This window comes from Oncorhynchus keta, chromosome 30, assembly GCF_023373465.1.
Source record: "Oncorhynchus keta strain PuntledgeMale-10-30-2019 chromosome 30, Oket_V2, whole genome shotgun sequence".
In the NCBI taxonomy this organism is placed as follows: domain Eukaryota; kingdom Metazoa; phylum Chordata; class Actinopteri; order Salmoniformes; family Salmonidae; genus Oncorhynchus; species Oncorhynchus keta.
Genome location: NC_068450.1, coordinates 54,296,331 through 54,314,137, shown reverse-complemented (window position 1 = coordinate 54,314,137; position 17,807 = coordinate 54,296,331). Strand labels below are relative to the sequence as shown.

Genomic DNA, 17,807 nt, shown 5'->3' with positions numbered 1-17,807 from the left:
CGGGAGCCTATAAGTAACCAGATCGGACGCTATCAGCTAATGCTGTTGATTGCTTCTGTTTACCAATCACTGAGAGTGTGACCTAGGGCCAACCACTTGAGTCCTGGAGCCCTGCCCAGATTCACTCTGCACTAATTATTGTGTGTGTGTGTGTGTGTGTGTGTGTGTGTGTGTGTGTGTGTGTGTGTGTGTGTGTGTGTGTGTGTGTGTGTGTGTGTGTGTGTGTGTGTGTGTGTGTGTGTGTGTGTGTGTGTGTGTGTGTGTTCAAGTTTGAGTGGTCACACGTTTAACAGCTAGATTAGAGTTGACCACTCCTGCCATATCTTACATAGAGCGTTGGACTAATAACCAAAAGGTTGCAAGATCAAATCCCGAGCTGACATGGTAAAAATCTGTCGTTCTGCCCCTGAACAAGGCCTATGCCGTCATTGAAAATAAGAATTTGTTCTTAAATGACTTGCCTAGTTAAATAAAAATGGAAATATCCCTCAGAAAGACTCAAGGGAGTTCCAACCTAATTCAGAATAAGACATTTATTTTTCAACAATTACAAAGAACAAAATATTTTTAAATCATATTTATATCTTACATCAGCTGTACAGAGATTACGTGTTTTTTCTAAATGATTCTGGAACAAGAACTGAACTAGAAAACCTAAGAGTATTTAAGTCGATGAAAAAATATTTGTCTATACAAAATAGAAAAAAATAACTGAAAATGGAATCCATAATATTGTACCCTGATGCAGTGTTTAGGCCTCTTATCTGGTCACAAAGTACTTTGCAAAATAATACCATAGCCTCTTATAATAGCAACAAAAAAAAATCTTGGCCTCTTTGGTTCCATGATTAGGTATAATACATTTGAACAGAACTCAATTTGCTTTCTATAAAAATATTTTTTTTCCAATGGCAGTTTCATTCTTTTTTAACTAATCACGCAACTTTTCAGTGCAAATATTGTAACTATCATTCACTTTGAAGAGGAAGCGAAAGATTACATTTCAAGTACTGGTAATAGTTAATAACTGTAACTAAAAGTTCAGTTTGTCTGGTGTCTGTGGGTCAATACTATACATTGCATACCTCGTGGGGCACTTATATTTAAAAGGATTGTGAGCAAAGGTCGGTGTACCACATTGTACTCTTTAAAGGCATTTCAATCTGCAAGTGCTATTTAATGTGCATTAGGAAGTGCTATGCTGCGCCAGGACTTTAACCAAACAACAAGGCAACTCTTCGCTTTTGATTGGCTGACTGAAATGAGAGGTTGTGCTTCGGCTGTTGATGAAATGTCGACTCTTCCCGTTCAAAGTGTGAACGAAAAAAAGAAGAAAGGATTCGGAAGGAAGTAACAGGAAGGTCAGTGTTTCTTCCCTCTATTGTCACTGTTTCACGTCACAGCTTAAACTCCCAGGTTTTGATGACAGTTCCGCTCACTCTTCTGACATGGAAGCCATTTTGATTTCCGGATGCTGGCCCGTGAAATGTAAACGTTCAATTTTTTTTTTTTTTTTTTACAGAAAAATGAAATCTTGTGACACATCGACAAGATGTATTTCTTGGTAGAAGTGCTGAAGTTGTACAAGAGGTGAGTTGTCGGGGCTTTCACTATACATTTTGCACTCATACTTTCTTGAGAGAGGCGTGGTTTGGAATTGTCTATCAGCAAGCGCACCTCCTTCATAATCTCAGGCTCTTTTCCACCTTGGTCAGAGTATCGAAATAGAACTCTCCATTTTCAGAATAGAAATGGCAATCTTGGAAAAGATATAATGCGATAAGTACCATTTAGTTCCAAACCCTCTGATAAGGACACCGACATGAATTTGCAAACACATGTTCACAAAAAATGGGATTGAATCACATGTTCATATGTTGGCAAAAGGAAAAAGGCTTCTACCAGAGAATATTATTAACAAACATAAATATATATACAAGTGTTTGTTCAGGCATATGTGAGAATGAGTGTGTAGGATATGTGTGAATGAATGAAGCTGTGTGTGCATGTGCGTATGTATGCCTTATAATTGTCCATAAATATCACTTTGATTTCTATAATTCATTTTGGAATATCCTTTTCTTGTTTACAAATGTTCATAAAAGTCCACTTGAAGCACATGCGGTCTCAACTCAAGCGCATCCACACTCCTCCACGATCATATTGGGCACGTCTCTCTTGACGATGTTGTATTCATCGTCGAAGTAGAGCATTGACATGGTGCTGAGCTTGGTGGGGATGCAACAGGAGTTCATGGAGCCGGGGCTCATGCCTCTCATCCGATACTGATTGACCACTGCAGTGTGGAAGGACGACGCCGACCCTGGCACTCCCGCCATGTACGGTGGACAGTTGCCCTCGCAGTAGTTCCCAAAGTACCCCGACGGCGCGATGATCCAGTCGTTCCAGCCGATGATGCGGAAGTCTACGTAGAACTGCTGCCTGCAACACAGGCTACTGCTCCCGTCACACTCCAGCCCCCTCTTCCTGATGCGGTGCTTGTTGTCCGCTTGCCGGGCCTGTACGACTAGAAACGGCCTGTGGGACTCGTCGTTCTGGTTCACGAGGATCGGGAAGACCGCCAGGTCCTCGCAGCCCTCACAGCGCACGTCCAGGTTCTGCCGCCGGCCGCCCTTCTCGAACACCATCTGGATAGCGTTGGTCAGGGGGAAGGTGTGCCAGCCGCTCCTCTTCAGCTCGACACGCTTTTCCACCAGGCTCCACTTGCTGCCCAGGCCAGGCTCCTGGTAGTACACCTTGACTGTGACCTTCCTCCTCTGGCCCTTGTCCAGGGTGTTGGGAAGCAGCCTTAAATACAGCCACAGGGTGGCCTGGGTCACGTACAGGTGCTGGTTTCCCTCATTGGAGATCAGGAAGAACAGGCTGGATTTGGATGATACCTGCTCATCTGGGAAAGACAGGAAGAGAATAGGAAAAGGTCTGTTAAAAGTCAGTTTAAACCTATAAAGGTCAGTATGGCAATGCTAAAAAAAAAGAGACAAACACACAGATTCATTGGCTATATGGTGTAAACAAACATCTTTCAAAAACCTTACTGCTATTGGACAAAGCGTCAAGAAGATACTATCACACTGGGTGGTCCCAAGCTTGGATTGTTGGATGAATAGCTGGATAAGAACTGGACACATTGGGAACAGTTCAACAGTTTGGGATTAAATTGAGATGGACGGTTACTATGGCCTCCCTGGTTATAGCCTGTCTTAATGTCATCTTTATCTGGCCTGGGATGTAAACAGAGTTTGGACTGGTACTAAAGGGATTTGGTGGATGGGTGTACACTGGGAGACGGCTCTAACAGAGACACTCAGCCTCTTCTTGGTCCAGGGCCGTACTCAGAAAGCGTCTCAGGGTGCTGATCCAGGATCAATTTTGTATTATAGATCATCATGAAAAAGAGGGGGGACCTGTTCCTAGATCAGCACTCCTACTCTGAGACGCTTTATGAATACAGGCCCTGGTCTTGTCACATAGGCCTACATGAGGTCTGCAACGACAGTGCAGCATCAGCAGGTCTGGAATCAGTTCCAGCTGGCCCTTGCTTATAGGGAGCCTTGACTGTGACATGGCAGTACAGATCTGGGATCAGGCCCACTTGAAGTTGCCCCTGGCCCCGAGTCAGGCTGGGTATGGAGAAGAGGGTTTATCAGAGCCAAGTACAAAGGCTCAAAGGCTTTGCTGTGAATACTGCAGAAAAACGAGAGCTTACTGAGCCTAACTGCTTACACAATGCACAGTAATGTGATGTAAAGGAGGCAAAGGCATAGTAAAGCCAGGCACATTGAGTGAAGAGGAGCACAGCTTCACTGTGGATTAATGATGAAGGAAAAAAGGAATTTACATGAAACTAGCTGGCCTTCCCAACAACCCAACTATCACCACAGAAACCTTTTCTGGTTGCACAGTGTGTGCCAATGTTTAGTCGTTTTAGGTTTGTGCCATATTGTTTTCATGTGTGGGTAGGTTCAGGTTCAGGTAGGGTCAGGGTCCAAAGTCCAATTCAAATCTAACTTGCACTTGTCACATGACCAAAACAACTCCTACTCGTCCACACTCACTGACTTTGCCTGGTCAGGCTCCCTGCACCACCGTGCAGCTGATCAAGAGAAGATCTGAACCTTGAACTACCTAAAGAAACCCAAGAGACAGTGAGTGACATCTTCAGTAGCTAAGGCATGAACTGAAATAGATGGTTTCTCCCCAGGCCTCCAGTGAGAGTGAAAACCTCTAACCTGAGAGACCATCAGCAACACTCTACATAGATACTCTGTGACTGACTGAGAAACATGCTGTCAGGTGAAGGAAAGTTGGAAAACGCACACGTGTCAAGGGTCACCTCTCCAGCCTGAACAGTGAGCTGTGCTGCCTGCCTGTTTGCTTGCCGCCCAAAGCGAGGGGACCCGACCTGGGCGGGCCTGGGCCCCATCATCAGGCATCAGCTATAATGGAGGCTGCCCTGGCCTGCTCAGCCAGTCTCCATCTGCACTGCCTCACACAACACAAGACAGGTAATCTCCTTGTTATTACTCAACTTAAAGACTTAGTCAACAGACAGCTAAAGACCACACTCTGACTGTACTAGCACTAGGCCATGGGTGGCAGCACAGCTGTCAAGACGTGACCAACAATAAGCAAAACGCTAAGTCCAAGTGTCTCCTGATTTGAAATGGAGGTTCTATTTATCTTCTGTTTACCAATGGATGACTTTGATATATTACTGTATCAGTTATTTCTTCTTTCAACAGGGGAGGCGGGAAGAGGGGGGCTTTGTGAAACAAACCTAAGGGGTCCATTTTTCACTCGGTGAGTAAAGAGGGAAATTGTCTCAGATGGAACAGGATACTCAAGAACGGAATACTCCCCAAAAAGACACATCCAATCAGAAAGTGATTTGTCAGGTGAACTTATGAGAGCGCCAATGCAGTATACAGCATTCTTTCTTTATCCTTCTCAGGGACAGAAACAGAGTTGCAGAGAAAGCGTCTTCAGATGCTATCACTATAGCTGACATTGTTGCATCTTTGTCAGGCGACTGCTGTAGTAACCATACGCAACAACGGCAAATACAAGGTCTAACATACAAGCATGATGAAGTCAATGAGTACTGTGCAGGCAGGAACCAAGTCCCACTCTATATAAGGGAGATGGTCCCTCACACCATGCATTCTAATACGGACCAGTCAGTGGCAGTGAGTTCACCATTCCAGTTCACTCTACATTCAGCATGCATGGTTCTTGCACAAAGCGCTGACCTTGTGTAGATGTACAGCCATTCTACAGCAGCCCTTCTTTCCGGTCAGCTTATAGGTGGTACCAGGACTCTCAACAGAAGATCACAGTAGAATCATATTATGTGGGCGGCATTCAGATGAAACGCTCAGCATGGGTGAACATTAAGATTTTTATCAGGTGTCCTTAGATTGACTGTACAATCTTAGAGAAAAGGCTTCCAAAAGAATTATTCAGCTGTCCCCATAGGAGAACCATTTTTGGTTCCAGGTAAAATAACCCTTTTGGGTTCCATATAGAACCCTCTGTGAAAAGAGTTCTACCTGGAACCCAAAGGGGTTCTACCTGGAACCAAAAATGGTTCTCCTATGGGGACAGCCCGAATAACCCTTTTAGGTACTAGATAGAAGAAATTGTGCTAAGTGTATTTGAGAAGTACCAAACAGGGTTGGTTTTGAACATGTCTCTGATCAGCTAACCAAATCACTGACACTAATTGTGTTGGAGAGATGCGCAGCCGGTTAGAGAAAATCTGGGGTGACTTAAACTGCTATAAAAAATAAGAGGCAATAAGAGGTTTGATTTGAATACACGTGGGCCCAAGCAGGTGGCATCATTGATCATTTCCAGTCCCCCTTTAATCATCTCTAAGCAAATTGTTCTGTGAGCTCTTCTCAGTGCCACGGCCAGCTGGTAGCAGCTACCACCCTGGGTAATACTGCCAACTGGCAAGGAGGGCAAAGAGGCACAAAAGGAAGGCAACCCAACTGAATCTACACAAATGTACAGTACAAAGTTACAGAGATTTTGTGAATAATGTGAAAATATTATGGGGCTTCAAATCTTTTTGGGATTGTCCACATCATTCCTTTGAATGTGAATGCGATATTATACCTACCCTTAGTCTATTCTGTTGTTTTGAAGATGAGTGCTATGAGGCTGTTATAGTGATTTGTTTTAATGAGTCTCTAGGGGTGTGAACCTCAGCCCGAGGACACACTTTTTCTGTGCTCACACTAACAAACGCTTGGTTGTTTGGTTGACCTAACTGCTGGGTTGCAGGTGTTGGGTCACTTAGTTGGGTTGTTTTCTTTTAAAACTGCTGGGTTATTGATGCTGGGTTATTGACGCTGGGTTATTGAGATATGACCCAGAGGATCAGAAGACTGGAGGCATAGTTTAGTAGGGGGCGTGGCATTCAGATAGTTATTTTTAGCCACCTGAGCAAATGTCATTCCTGTTCATCTGTTCTGTTGAATAGCTATCACATGCTATGGTTAAACATGGACTTCTTTGTAGCTTTAATGATGCTTATAGAAGTGTATGAGTTCCCTAAAAGCCACTGTAAATCCCATTGTTGGGACACAATAAGGTGGTATACCTTATTATAATATGTAATAATAAAAAATAAAAATATATAAAAATCTATATATATATTTGCAGTATGATGAACAGGAATGTCTTTATGATGTTAGATAAGGTCTCTGATACTAACAGTTGTCCTCTCAAGATGAAGCATCTTACTGTGACTACAGTTGATGTCTGAAGTTTACATAAACAAGTTTTAATGACTCCAACCTAAGTGTTTCAACCACTCCACAAATGTATTGTTAACAAACTATAGTTTTGGCAAGTTGGTTAGGACATCTACTTTATGTATGACACAAGTATTTTTTCCAACAATTGTTTAGACAGATTATTTCACTTATAATTCACCGTTTCACAATTCCAGTGGGTCAGAAGTTTACATACACTAAGTTGACTATGCCTTTAAACAGCTTGGAAAATTCCAGAAAATTATGTAATGGCTTTAGAAGCTTCTGATAGGCTAATTGACATAATTTGAGTCAATTGGAGGTGTACCTGTGGATGTATTTCAAGGCCTACCTTCAAACTCAGTGCCTCTTTGCTTGACATCATTGGAAAATCTAAAGAAATCATCCAAGACCTCAGAAAAAAAATGATAGACCTCCACAGGTCTGGTTCATCCTTGGGAGCAATTTCCAAACGCCTGAAGGTACCACATTTATCTGTTCAATCAATAGTAAGCAAGTACAAACGCCATGGAACCACTCAGCCGTCATACTGCTCAGGAAGGATACGCGTTCTGTCTCCTAGAGATGAACGTACTTTGGTGCGAAAAGTGCAAATCAATCCCAGAACAACAGCAACAGACCTTGCGAAGATGCTGGAGGAAACAGGTACAAAAGTATCTATATCCACAGTAAAATTAGTCCTATATCGACATAACCTGAAAGGCAGTTCAGCAAGGAAGAAGCCACTGCTCCAAAAACGGCATTAAAAAGCCAGACTACAGTTTGCAACTGCATATGTGGACAAAGCTCGTACTTTTTGGAGAAATTTCCACTGGTCTGATGAAACAGAAATATAACTGTTTGGCCATAATGACCATCATTATGTTTGGAGAAAAAGGGGGGAGGGTTGCAAGCCGAAGAGCACCTTCCCAAACGTGAAACACTGGGGTGACAGCATCATGTTGTGGGGGTGCTTTGCTGCAGGAGGGACTGGTGCACTTCACAAAATAGATGGCATCATGAGGATGGAAAATGACGTGGATATATTGAAGCAACATCTCAAGACATCAGTCAGGAAGTTAAAGCATGGTCGCAAATGCGTCTTCCAAATGGAGAATGACCCCAAGCATATTGGAGGGGCTATCACAAAACCCTGACCTCAATCCCATAGAAAATGTGTGGGCAAAACTGAAAAAGCGTGTGCGAGCAAGGAGGCCTACAAACCTGACTCAGTTACACCAGCTGTGTCAGGAGGAATGGGCCAAAATTCACCCAACTTATTGTGGGAAGCTTGTAGAAGGCTACCCAAAACGTTTGACCGAAGTTAAACAATTTAAAGGCAATGCTACCAAATACTAATTGAGTGTATGTAAACTTCTGACCCACTGGGAATGTGATGAAAGAAATAAAAGCTGAAATAAATCATTCTCTCTCCTATTATTCTGACATTTCACATTCTTAAAATAAAGTGGTGATCCTAACTGACCTTAAGATAGGGAATTTTTACTTGGATTAAATATCAGGAATTGTGAAAAACGGAGTTTAAATGTATTTGGCTAAGGTGTATGTAAACTTCAGACTTCAACTGTACCGCACCAGACACGCAACTATTGGTCTCTTACAGTACCCAAACCAAAAACAGATTGAATGCATCGGTCAGTTACAGTATGTATAGAGCCATGTCATCATGGAATGCTCTTGCATCAGAGGTTACACAGGCAAAAAGCAAGTCTAACTTTAAAAACAGATTTAAAAAACATATTGTATCACAACGCTTCTCCTATTTCTAAAGATCTAATTACTGTACATAAGAATATTGATATGTATATGTGAATAGTGTTTTTGTTGAATCTTGGTGTGCTTTCCTATATATACACACAACTATTTTTATTTTTTTATTTAATGTCATATTTTGTGTTGTTCTTGTCTATTACTGTTCTATACTTTGTCATGTATTTGTAGTTTTCTATGTGGACCACAAGAAGTTGGTGGCACAATAACAGGGAGGATGGGCTCGTGGTAATGGCTGGAGTGGCATAGGTGTGATGGTATCAAATACAACAAACACATTCAAGGGTGGCCAATAAGATGTAGCTGAAAGCCACGCCCCTAATAAGACACGCCTCCTGAAAATGACCTAAGGATTACATTCAAAAAGGCCAAGCTGCTTGGTCCACCCAGCATGCGAGTCAAAAAAATACCCAACTGATGGTTAAATTAACCCATGTTTGGGTAATCCCAACAAACCAACATGTTGGGTTATTCACCCAACCCAACTGGCTGGGTCAAAATAACCAAACATGTGTTCTGTCCACTAATTAACCAGCGCTGGGTTACCAAATAACCCAAAGTGTTTGCAGAATAGATTGGGAAAAATAATAATTTAAAACATCTATAAATGATAAACAGAAACATTTGGTTTTGTTTAGTTTTATATTTCAAGCTATTTGACTGACTTTTCCTGTATGCATGGAACCCGCATCAGTTGATTTCTGGTTTCATGCTCCCCACCCTTTCAATATAAATATACAATATTTAGAAAATAGGGTACTACTATGCCTACTGTGAGGAATGTGTGAATGTATTATTTTCAAATCACAGAGCCGTTCTGCTCTTAGCGGGGAATGATGCGCTACATCACCTTGGTCTAATGTTTAGTCCAAACCTTAGGCACCATACCCAGCTTGGTCTTTGCGTAAAAGTGGTTTTATTTGTTCATTTTTCCCTAATACAATAGAGTAAACGGTAGCTTGCCTGTAATATACAATAATTACACACCTGTCTCTGCGAAACTGATTATCTCTGAGCTTTCCTCCAGCACGTCATTGGCATTGCTCGTCGCGTGTCCATCCAGATTCGGGATTTCTACTCTCCCATCCTCGCGCACTTTACCCGCGTGTAGTTTCCGAAGCGCAGTCACCATCGCCGCCTTCGGGATAGGATGGGTGATGTTGGGTCTTACCCTCATCTGTAACCTGCTCAAGATATGCCTTTTCACCGTCTCCAGAAAGTCAATGTCCACCTGTCCCGATTCTTCGGGCTGACCGATGCCACACGAAGAGCAAGTTTCCTGAGCTCCGGTTTGCGTCTCCATTCCCGGCAAAGGGTTCAAGGATCCCGGCGCCGCTTCTTTGCAGCGGACAGACAGCACGCAAGCCACAAATAATGCCACTTTGATTATACAGTTAATCATTTTCTTTATGAAGAAGAAAAGTCGTGATATTTGTAGTGCAATAATTCGTTTTCTACTATAAAAATGTATGCACAATATTTCTGTCAAATGTAGGCTATTCACTTGGCGTTTTTAAGAAAATACGATTTCGAATGAAAAGAAAGATAATGTTGTAGAATCCCGTTAGTCCGTATACTTTGTAAGGAGTCCAAGCAATAATAAATATTTCACTCAATTCAGACGCATTTTGATGGAATTAACTATTCCATTCACCGTAACTTGAAATATTCCCCTTATTTCGTGTCTGTTTTCATTCCCGATGTCTGTCACTCAGTCGACTTCACTTCAGGGGCACATTGGGAGTCAAGTCCGTTCTGCTTGTCTCAATGCCTTTGCTTCACCCTTTCAAGGTAACACAATTTAAAATCAGTAGGCTACCATTATCCGTCAATTGAGTTTCAGTTCAATGCCTGACGTATCGTGCCATGGTTTAATTGAACTGCAATTCGCAATAATCATCATTTAGAAACGAATAGAAGAGGACAAACTAAACGAAAGGAAAAATCACCCATTGGTTGATAAACACAAATCAGGATATTCCATAAATGGAAAAAGCTGAAGGGTCGGTCAAATAATAACTTATCGCATATTGTAGCATCCAGTTTGTCATTTGCTTTGGACTTATTCCTTCAGTTTTTGTTCCTGTGTATCCTTATTAAAATGCACATTGATTGGATTTGAATTCCCGATATGAAATTGCCCTGATATACTTGAGCACAAAGAGGTCTAACGATCGGACGAACCTTTCTCTTGCTATGTCGATTTAGGAGTCCTCCATAGACTGAACGTTTTTATACAAGGAGTTGAAACCACGTGGGACGTCCCACCAACTAAACAGACTCCTAGTATTTGGTAGGAGATTATGCGTAGGCTTAAGGTAAACTATCCTCCTTAGCTCTCCTGTCCTGAGAAAATGCTTATGGCCCATGCAAAACGAATTAGGAGAGATAAAAAAAAAACTTACGAATTGAAGTAACCAATTGTTTACCAGACTGCCTGATGACTTGTGCACAATACATATAATATATATAATGCATTGATTTGCGCACAATATATAGAATCATTAGCATAGGCTATCTTTACAGTGGAAACTATCTACTTTAGAAATAAGAACCAGGATTACATCAATAAACTTCAATTATATAATTAATTCACATGTGATATGTTCCTTATGAAGCCTGTATGTCTAATAGCCTAGACAAGGCCATGTTTTAATATAAAACATTACCATCAACACATGCTGTCCAAATGTACTGGTTTTTGTTGTTGTTGCCTTTTCATGCATCAAACAAATATGAAACGCGTTCCCTATAGATGCTCCAAATGAAAAAATAAATACATAAATTGGTACCGACAGATTTTTGACAAGCCTTTCTTGTTGTGGCTTACGCACGACAGCATGGCGACCATAAGCATCTCCCAAACAACACTGGGTGAATTGGAAACAACAACAAGGTAATACAAATTAAAGCGCCAAAAGGTGACCCTGCCAAGGCATCACTTTTATTATGTTAAGTGATACAAACACATTGACCAATTCAAGTCAGAGCTCTGTTTTGTCGTCACTCAAATATGAGTGAAATATACGTCTAATACATATATCACATAATACGTTTTACCGAACATTGGCAACACAGTCATTTGTGAATGCCCAGCAATTGTTTTATGTGCGCTCTCCCAACACTATAACAAAAAGATCAAGTTGAAAGTTGTTAAATGCTGCCACCCTTCTACTAAATATTGCAACTACACATTGCATGAATCGTACACATTTTTTTTAAACAATTTGCAGCCAGGCAAGGCAATAAACCGATAGGCCTGAGCCATATAGCCTATATAGGCATATCTATCTAACAGTTGAACAATAAAACATTAATTTACAGCATAAATCATAACATTTACTGGATAATATTGAGGGAAAACAATGCACAATGACTGTGTAATTAGGTCATTAATTAGGTAATTATGTGTGATAAATGAAAACGTTTTCATCCGTTTCTAATTGTCATAGGCCTATAGGCCTAGAAATAATAATATCTGTAATAATAACAATAATAATATATAAGCCGATGTATTTGTCAAACGCAAGTCTGTGCAATTAAGGTCCTGGAGGGCAGAAACACTTTTGGATTCTGGTTCTACCTGTAGTTAATTGCAATTACCCATGAGGTCTAATTTATAAACGTTGCGTAGGCCTATATACCAGATATATAGGCTCCCCCAAAACACGTGTGCGCCATTAAAAAAAGGAAACTGAACTTGATCTGCGAATGTTCTTAGCTTTCGCAAAGTTAGACCATGCGTACGCAATGTTTCTAGTGGTTGGATGAAGTATTGCCTTGCAAGCAAGCAGCGTAGTATTTCTAAGAGTGAAGATCAATTTTTCTGCAACTTTGCATTCTAAAATAGGTATTTCCTATGATCATTGCAGAATAAATTCCTCACATTTTCTGACTGACAGTTTCATAGTCACGAAGTACCCCACCGGCAGTCTGATTAACACTCCAAACACCCTACCGACCGCTCTGAGGCGTCCGCATGGTCCTAAAGCACACTGCTGCTTCGTTTTGTATTACATTCCAATGATAAAACCCGATCCGATTCGGAGCGCAGTTTAATGGTAGAACAGGCGGTTCACCTTTTCCATGTACGTTTCTATTTTAGGCTAGGCTACTGTATATCTGAATACCCTACTGTAATTTCAAATGCCTCAAGTAAACATTTAATTTATAAACATAATACATATTTTCATGCAGAATAAATTCCACACCACCTTTCCTGGCCATGATAGGTTCATGTTACAGAAGAAGTTTTAACCTACAACAAATTACAATGCGCATCTCTCATTTAATTGGGCCTATTAGGTAGGCTATTATTTCAAGTATTTTGCTCTATGCATCCAAAAGGGTAGAAGTAGAATTTAACAGATGAACAGACAGTTGATATTTTGCTTTGAAGAGTGTAGGATACCACTGTAAGTATTTTTTAATTTTTTTATTTCACCTTTATTTAACCAGGTAGGCAAGTTGAGAACAAGTTCTCATTTACAATTGCGACCTGGCCAAGATAAAGCAAAGCAGTTCGACAGATACAACGACACAGAGTTAAACATGGAGTAAAACAAACATACAGTCAATAATACAGTATAAACAAGTCTATATACAATGTGAGCAAATTAGGTGAGAAGGGAGGTAAAGGCAAAAAAGGCCATGGTGGCAAAGTAAATACAATATAGCAAGTAAAACACTGGAATGGTAGTTTTGCAATGGAAGAATGTGCAAAGTAGAAATAAAAATAATGGGGTGCAAAGGAGCAAAATAAATAAATTAATTAAATACAGTTGGGAAAGACGTAGTTGTTTGGGCTAAATTATAGGTGGGCTATGTACAGGTGCAGTAATCTGTAAGATGCTCTGACAGTTGGTGCTTAAAGCTAGTGAGGGAGATAAGTGTTTCCAGTTTCAGAGATTTTTGTAGTTCGTTCCAGTCATTGGCAGCAGAGAACTGGAAGGAGAGGCGGCCAAAGAAATAATTGGTTTTGGGGGTGACTAGAGAGATATACCTGCTGGAGCGTGTGCTACAGGTGGGAGATGCTATGGTGACCAGCGAGCTGAGATAAGGGGGGACTTTACCTAGCAGGGTCTTGTAGATGACATGGAGCCAGTGGGTTTGGCGACGAGTATGAAGCGAGGGCCAGCCAACGAGAGCGTACAGGTCGCAATGGTGGGTAGTATATGGGGCTTTGGTGACAAAACGGATTGCACTGTGATAGACTGCATCCAATTTGTTGAGTAGGGTATTGGAGGCTATTTTGTAAATGACATCGCCAATGTCGAGGATTGGTAGGATGGTCAGTTTTACAAGGGTATGTTTGGCAGCATGAGTGAAGGGTGCTTTGTTGCGAAATAGGAAGCCAATTCTAGATTTAACTTTGGATTGGAGATGTTTGATATGGGTCTGGAAGGAGAGTTTACAGTCTAACCAGACACCTAAGTATTTGTAGTTGTCCACGTATTCTAAGTCAGAGCCGTCTAGAGTAGTGAGGTTGGACAGGAGGGTAGGTGCAGGTAGCGATCGGTTGAAGAGCATGCATTTAGTTTTACTTGTATTTAAGAGCAATTGGAGGCCACGGAAGGAGAGTTGTATGGCATTGAAGCTTGCCTGGAGGGTTGTTAACACAGTGTCCAAAGAAGGGCCGGAAGTATACAGAATGGTGTCGTCTGCGTAGAGGTGGATCAGGGACTCACCAGCAGCAAGAGCGACCTCATTGATGTATACAGAGAAGAGAGTCGGTCCAAGAATTGAACCCTGTGGCACCCCCATAGAGACTGCCAGAGGTCCGGACAGCAGACCCTCCGATTTGACACACTGAACTCTATCAGAGAAGTAGTTGGTGAACCAGGCGAAGCAATCATTTGAGAAACCAAGGCTGTCGAGTCTGCCGATGAGGATGTGGTGGTTGACAGAGTCGAAAGCCTTGCCCAGATCAATGAATACGGCTGCACAGTAATGTTTCTTATCGATGGCGGTTAAGATATCGTTTAGGACCTTGAGCGTGGCTGAGGTGCACCCATGACCAGCTCTGAAACCAGATTGCATAGCAGAGAAGGTATGGTGAGATTCGAAATGGTTGGTAATCTGTTTGTTGACTTGGCTTTCGAAGACCTTAGAAAGGCATGGTAGGATAGATATAGGTCTGTAGCAGTTTGGGTCAAGAGTGTCCCCCCCTTTGAAGAGGGGGATGACCGCAGCTGCTTTCCAATCTTTGGGAATCTCAGACGACACGAAAGAGAGGTTGAACAGGCTAGTAATAGGGGTGGCAACAATTTCGGCAGATAATATTAGAAAGAAAGGGTCCAGATTGTCTAGCCCGGCTGATTTGTAGGGGTCCAGATTTTTCAGCTCTTTCAGAACATCAGCTGAATGGATTTGGGAGAAGGAGAAATGGGGAAGGCTTGGGCGAGTTGCTGTTGGGGGTGCAGTGCTGTTGACCGGGGTAGTAGCCAGGTGGAAAGCATGGCCAGCCGTAGAAAAATGCTTATTGAAATTCTCAATTATGGTGGATTTATCAGTGGTGACAGTGTTTCCTATCTTCAGTGCAGTGGGCAGCTGGGAGGAGGTGTTCTTATTCTCCATGGACTTTACAGTGTCCCAGAACTTTTTTGAGTTAGTGTTGCAGGAAGCAAATTTCTGCTTGAAAAAGCTAGCCTGGGCTTTTCTAACTACCTGTGTATAACGGTTTCAAGCTTCCCTGAACAGCTGCATATCACGGGGGCTGTTCGATGCTAATGCAGAACGCCATAGGATGTTTTTGTGTTGGTTGAGGGCTGTCAGGTCTGGGGAGAACCAAGGGCTATATCTGTTCCTGGTTCTACATTTCTTGAATGGGGCATGTTTATTTAAGATGGTTAGGAAGGCATTTTAAAAAAATATCCAGGCATCCTCTACTGACGGGATGAGATCAATATCCTTCCAGGATACCCCGGCCAGGTCGATTAGAAAGGCCTGCTCGCTGAAGTGTTTCAGGGAGCGTTTTACAGTAATGAGTGGAGGTCGTTTGAATTTTTGGTGGTCTTCCTAAGCCAGGATTCAGACACAGCTAGAACATCCGGGTTGGCAGAGTGTGCTAAAGCAGTGAATAGAACCAACTTAGGGAGGAGGCTTCTAATGTTAACATGCAAGAAACCAAGGCTATTACGGTTACAGAAGTCATCAAAAGAGAGCGCCTGGGGAATAGGAGTGGAGCTAGGCACTGCAGGGCCTGGATTCACCTCTACATCGCCAGAGGAACATAGGAGGAGAAGAATAAGGGTACGGCTAAAAGCAATAAGAATTGGTCGTCTGGAACAGAGAGTAAAAGGAGGTTTCTGGGGGTGATAAAATAGCATCAAGGTCTAATGTACAGACAAAGGTATGGTAGGATGTGAATACAGTGGAGGTAAACCGAGGTATTGAGTGATGAAGAGAGAGATATTGTCTCTAGAAACATCATTGAAACCAGGAGATGTCATTGCATGTGTGGGTGGTGGAACTAATAAATTGGATAAGGTATAGTGAGCAGGACTAGAGGCTCTACAGTGAAATAAGCCAATAAACACTAACCAGAACAGCAATGGACAAGACATATTGACATTAAGGAGAGGCATCCTTAGTCGAGTGATCAAAAGGGTCCAGTGAGTGGAGTGGTTGGTTTGGGGGTCACGGCGATTTAGACAGCTAGCCAGGACATCGGTAGCAAGCTAGCATAGGATGGAGGTCTGTTGTTAGCTACCTCTTGCGATCCGTCAGTAGATTAGTGGGGTTCCGTGTGGAAGTAGGCATAGTAGGTTTGACATTTTATCGAGCATGCTAGACAACGTTTCAGAATTCGCGGGCAGTGCAGCATATTTAGGTTTGGGGAAAAGTAAATGCAAAATATGTTTGAATTCAAACGATCTGTTTACAGGTCCACAACATTTTGCAATTGTTTTTTTTTTCATTTTGAAGCAGTCAGTTTGTTATATCTGGAGTACTTCTCCTGTCTTATCCAGTGTCCTGTGTGAATTTAACTATGCTCTCTCTAATTATCTCTTTCTTTCTCTCTCTCGGGGACCTGAGCCCTAGGACCATGCCTCAGGACTATCTGGCATGATGACTCCTTGCTGTCCCCAGTCCTCCTGGCCGTGCTGCTGCTCCAGTTTCAACTGTTCTGCTTGCGGCTATGTAACCCTGACCTGTTCACCGGACGTGCTACCTGTCTCAGACCTGCTGTTTTCAACTCTCTAGAGACAGCAGGAGCGGTAGAGATACTCTTAATGATTGGCTATGAAAAGCCAAATTACATTTACTCCTGAGGTGCTGACTTGCTGCTGCACCCTTGGCAACTACTGTGATTATTATTATTTGACCATGCTGGTCATTTATGAACATTTTAACATCTTGGTCATGTTCTGTTATAATCTCCACCCGGCACAGCCAGAAGAGGACTGGCCACCCCTCATAGCCTGGTTCCTCTCTAGGTTTCTTCCTAGGTTCTGGCCTTTCTAGGGAGTTTTTCCTAGCCACCGTGCTTCTACACCTGCATTGCTTGCTGTTTGGGGTTTTAGGCTGGGTTTCTGTACAGCACTTTGAGATATCAGCTGATGTAAGAAGGGCTATATAAATACATTTGATTTGCTCTCCAGCTGCCTTCCAGGCCACCTCTCCAGCTGCCTTCCAGGCCACCTCTCCAGCTGCCTTCCAGGCCACCTCTCCAGCTGCCTTCCAGGCCACATCTCCAGCTGCCTTCCAGGTCACCTCTCCAGCTGCCTTCCAGGCCACCTCTCCAACTGCTTTCCAGTTCATCTCTCCAACTTCTTTCCAGTTCATCTCTCCAACTGCTTTCCAGGCCACCTCTCCAACTGTCTTCCAGGCCAGCTCTCCAACTGACCATATGTGACATTCCAGGCCTTGTCAAAACAGGTGACACAACACTCACCTATATACTGGCTGGGTTCAGATGCACTGGCATTTGGCCATACAACCCTGATATATTTCAGGAATGTGACTATTTCAGGAATGTGACTATTTCAGGAATGTGACTTTGCACCCTCACTTGTCACTGACCGTCCTGCTCCAGCTGACACACTGGTTTTGCCAGCTGCCTCCCAGCTCACCTCTTCAGACACCCCGTAGGCCAATTTGCCCACTGTGCCCACAGCTTTCCAGGCCACCTCTCCAACTGACCATATATGACATTCCAGGCCTCGTCAAAACAGGTGTCACAACACCCACCGATGTACTGGCTGGGTTCAGGTGCACTGGCATTTGGCCATA

At 42.6% G+C, this 17,807-nt stretch overlaps 1 protein-coding gene across 1 annotated transcript; it reads right to left on the bottom strand.

Annotated features, from left to right (window-relative positions):
- Positions 1-518: 518 nt before the first annotated feature.
- Positions 519-11,485, bottom strand: LOC118363739 (inhibin beta B chain-like). Its single transcript, XM_035744898.2, has 2 exons — positions 9,561-11,485; positions 519-2,908 (listed from the first exon to the last, which is right to left on the bottom strand). The coding sequence occupies exons 1-2, from the start codon at positions 9,973-9,975 to the stop codon at positions 2,133-2,135; spliced, it is 1,191 nt and encodes a 396-aa protein (XP_035600791.1). The 5' UTR covers positions 9,976-11,485; the 3' UTR covers positions 519-2,132.
- Between the last annotated feature and the right edge of the window lie 6,322 nt (positions 11,486-17,807).

What these genes read in the sequence shown, in the direction of transcription:
- LOC118363739 (XM_035744898.2), bottom strand. Translation starts at nt 9,975, where the DNA reads ATGATTAACTGTATAATCAAAGTGGCATTATTTGTGGCTTGCGTGCTG. An exon ending in AATCAGTTTCGCAGAGACAG is followed by an intron (nt 2,909 to 9,560) that starts GTGTGTAATTAT and finishes TGTCTTTCCCAG; the next exon opens with ATGAGCAGGTATCATCCAAA.